This window comes from Scomber scombrus, chromosome 23, assembly GCF_963691925.1.
Source record: "Scomber scombrus chromosome 23, fScoSco1.1, whole genome shotgun sequence".
Lineage (NCBI taxonomy): Eukaryota > Metazoa > Chordata > Actinopteri > Scombriformes > Scombridae > Scomber > Scomber scombrus.
The window spans coordinates 716,273-719,999 of record NC_084992.1 but is presented as its reverse complement, the minus strand read 5'-3'; the positions used below and the strand labels follow the sequence as shown (position 1 = coordinate 719,999).

Here is a 3,727-nt window from a genome sequence, read left to right as displayed (position 1 = left end):
TGTATAGAGACGGAAGTCCTTTTGACACCGAAACGGTCGCCCCCTGGTGGCCTTTTGATAGAATGCAGTTTTAAGTTACTTCCGCGTTGGCCTCATTTCAGAGGACCGGAACTCCCCGCCTGGTTAGTTATGAAATAGTATGTCAGGATTTATAAGGAGCTACTGATTAAAAGACATTACATACATTTTTGACCTGATTTGATTTAGTTAATGTTACGATAACTTTGACAGTTGTAAATCAATAATTATAAAAAGCTTAATACAGCATAAGAAACACAATAAATATACAACAAAAACATATCTGCAGCTTCAAAGAGTATCATCTACATAAGGTGTATAATATTTAACTTTCCTCTGTTCGTCCAATCAGCAGCCTCATAGCTTGCTCTCAATGGTCACGCTATCTTTTTCCAGATCTTTCTCATTCCCGCTGCTGCTCTGAGACGTCGCTCCGCCTTCCGGCTCATCTGCTGTGATTAAGATAAAAAATAATGTTTTAACATCAATAATAATTACGTATTATCTCTGTATGAAACTTACTTAACCCTCCTGTTGTCCTCGAGTCAAAGAAGGAAAGGAGGAAGAAGGAAGGAAGGGAGGGAGGAAGGAAGGAATGATGGAAGAAAGGAAGGAAGGGAGGGAGGAAGGAATGATGGAAGAAGGAAGTAAAAAAGAGGGAGGAAGGAAAGGAAGGAAGGGAGACGGAAGGAAAAGAGGAAGGAAGGAAGAGAGGAAGAAGGACGGAAAAGAGGGAGGAAGGAAGGAAGGGAGGAAGAAGGAGGAAAAGGAGGGAGGAAGGGAGGAAGGGAGGAAGAAGAAAGGAAAAGAGGGAGGAAGGAAGGAAGAAAGGGAGGAAGAAGGAAGGAAAAGAGGGAGGAAGGAAGGAATGAAGGAAGGAAAGAAAGAGAGAAGGAGGGAGGGAGGGAGAAAAAAAGAGGAAGGAAGGAAGGAAGGAAGGAAGGAAGGAAGGAAGGAAGGAAGGAAGGATGGAAAGAAGGAAAGAAGGAGGGAGGGAGGAAGGAAGGACAGAAGGAAGGGAGGAAAGAGAGAGGGAGGAAAGAAAAGAGGAAGGGAGGAAGGAAGGAAGGAAGGAGGGAAGAAGGAACAGTCAAAACAGACGGAGTCAATTTGATCCGGGAGGACGACACGAAGTTTAAATTTTTTACTTTTTGGAGGTAAAGACTTGAGGGAGAATTAGTTGTGCTGACCTTTGACCTGTCGATCCAGGAGGCGCGGTCCTGCCAGGCCGATGCCCAGCGCTCCGATGGGAGCTGTGGTCAGGATGGCTAACACGGCTAACGTTAACACGTCCGAACCAAACTTTATTAACTTCTCATCCCCCTGTTCCCTCGCCATGTCCAACGCCTTCGATCCGATAGCAGCCTGAAACACACACGGACATTAGAAGATAGTTTTAATTTAAAGTCTGTGTAAAGTAAGAATAGATATATGGATAGATAGATAGATAGATAGATAGATAGATAGATAGATAGATAGATAGATAGATAGATAGATAGATAGATAGAACCCTCCCATCCTCAGCATTGCTAGAACTCAGTATAAAAGCCCAATGAGTATATGGATAAAATCATCATCATCATCATCATCTGGACCCATGGACCTATATGTTCTTCTTCTTCAATCATATCAAACTTTAACATATCAAACCAAGGTTGGTGTGATTACAGACTGTTTCTAAAAGGAGCCACAAACTACACATCGTCATAAAGGAAACACATTGACAGAAGCACAGATGTTACGTCAATAGACAAAAACCTTTCCAAGAGCACATCTCTCTAAACACTGAAACAGGAAGTGAAAGAGGCCATAGCCCAGCTAGCTGTGAAATGTGTTGTTGAATAAGGACATCTCCAGCTCTATATTAATAATCTGTGTCTCTACTGGTATATCTTTGCATGATTTCCAGTTGAAATCTTTTTATTTATCTTCTTCTGGTCCTTTATGAAGCCGCTCAGTTCAGCCTCTGTCTCAAACAGCTCATGTCTCTTTAAGCCCCCCCCCCCCCCCCCCCCCCCCCCCCCCCCTCCTCCTCCTACGTTAACTAACTACAGTAGCAGGATTTCACTTCTTCTTCTCCTTCTCTACCCCAAATGTTCAACTTTTAAAATCCCATCTGAGATATGACAGTGGAAACACCTTAGCAACCACCTTAGCAACCAAGGATACACAAGGACGATAAGTCTTTAGGTCTTCAGCAAGGTAGAAAAAAACTGTTCCAAACAAAGCATTGAAGCCCAGAGCTTTGACTTGCAGGCAGCATTTCTACATATGTTCACCTAAGGATTTGGAACTATGATTATGTTTAATATCCAACATTGTTAAAGTTGAGTTAAAGCTCTCTGAACTGAATGAGCATCTACCTGTACGGTGGCTTTAGGCAGCCAGGCCACAGCGATGAACAGTTTCTCCTTCAGGTTGAATCCTGCGTAATGAACCACCAGGTAGGTGACGAGCAGGCGGATCACCAGACCGATACTGATACAGGCGATACCAAGACCTGAACACACACATGGACAGACAGGAACACCAACACGAATTTAAGACTATTTTAACGACAGTGATGCTGCTGACTGAAACTCTTCTGCAGCTCCGTCTCACTGTAGTTTATACATGTTGAGTGATAATCAACATCTTTGGACAAGACATTTTAGAGCTATATCCATTGATTTATTAGTCAATCAACAAAATTCCAGCTTATTAAATGTGAATATTTTCTGGTTTCTTGAGTAGTCTTTGACAATGAACAGAATATCTTTGGGAAACACTGATCGGCTTTTTTCAATATTTTTTGACATTTTATGGCCCAAACATCTATTATCGATTGATAATGAAAGTAAGTGTTTGCTACAGCCCTCAAGACTTTTCAAGACAGTTTGTTACCCGGTCCAGTTAAAGAAGTATGATAAAAGTTTAAAAAAGAACATTATAGGTAATAATCAAACCTTTCTCTTTCAATTTATGTTGTGATTTAGTGCCAAACAAATTTGCTAAAGATCGAATTTCTGTATTCTGGTAATCTGGCCTTGGTTCTTACCCACGGTGCTGGGGCTCAGGGTTGCTATGGTGATCTCTGCTCCAATCAGACCAAAGAGGAGGGGCTGGAAAACATCCCAAGAGCGACCCACCATGGCTGCAACCGGCGCCTGATACAAAAACAAACACAAGATGAATCTGGATTAGATAAAAGATTTCCTGCTGCCGCATGGACAGGTGTTTACTCCAGGTGTTTAATCCAGATTAAGGTGGTTCTGGTGTGTGTGTTACCTTGTCGGCCTTCCAGCCCAGAGCAGCCAGGAAGGCCAGAACCAGAGTACTGAGACCGCCGGCTCCAGCAAAACCTATAACATGACTGAAGAAGACCGAAAACATGGACAGACCCAACAACATGATGGTCCTCCTCAACACCAGGTCCTCCTGCAGGGAGACAGACGGGTGGAGACAGACGGGTGGAGCCAGAGCGATAAAGAGACCTTTCAGTTAAAACAGTCTAAATTTCATTGGCTTCGTATCTAAATGATATAAAACAGACCTGGTCTTTGCTGGGGAAGCAGCATAAAAACACACCCAGGAGCAGTCCGGCTATGACCCCCCCCACCACCTCCAACAGACCCTTCAGTATGTTCATCCACATAGCACCTGCAGAACAAACACAGCAGGTAGAACCCAACAGAACTAAAGAAAGGACCACAGATTGAATCGGAGCAGA

At 43.2% G+C, this 3,727-nt stretch overlaps 1 protein-coding gene across 1 annotated transcript; it reads right to left on the bottom strand.

Moving 5' to 3' along the window:
• Positions 1-238: 238 nt before the first annotated feature.
• Positions 239-3,657, bottom strand: LOC134006112 (sodium/hydrogen exchanger 9B2; the record flags this gene model as incomplete). Its single annotated transcript, XM_062445194.1, is given in 6 exon segments — positions 239-470; positions 1,209-1,383; positions 2,382-2,518; positions 3,056-3,164; positions 3,286-3,435; positions 3,551-3,657. Coding segments are annotated over 6 exon segments (773 nt in total), but the record flags the coding sequence as incomplete, so codon positions are not given.
• Positions 3,658-3,727: the final 70 nt, after the last annotated feature.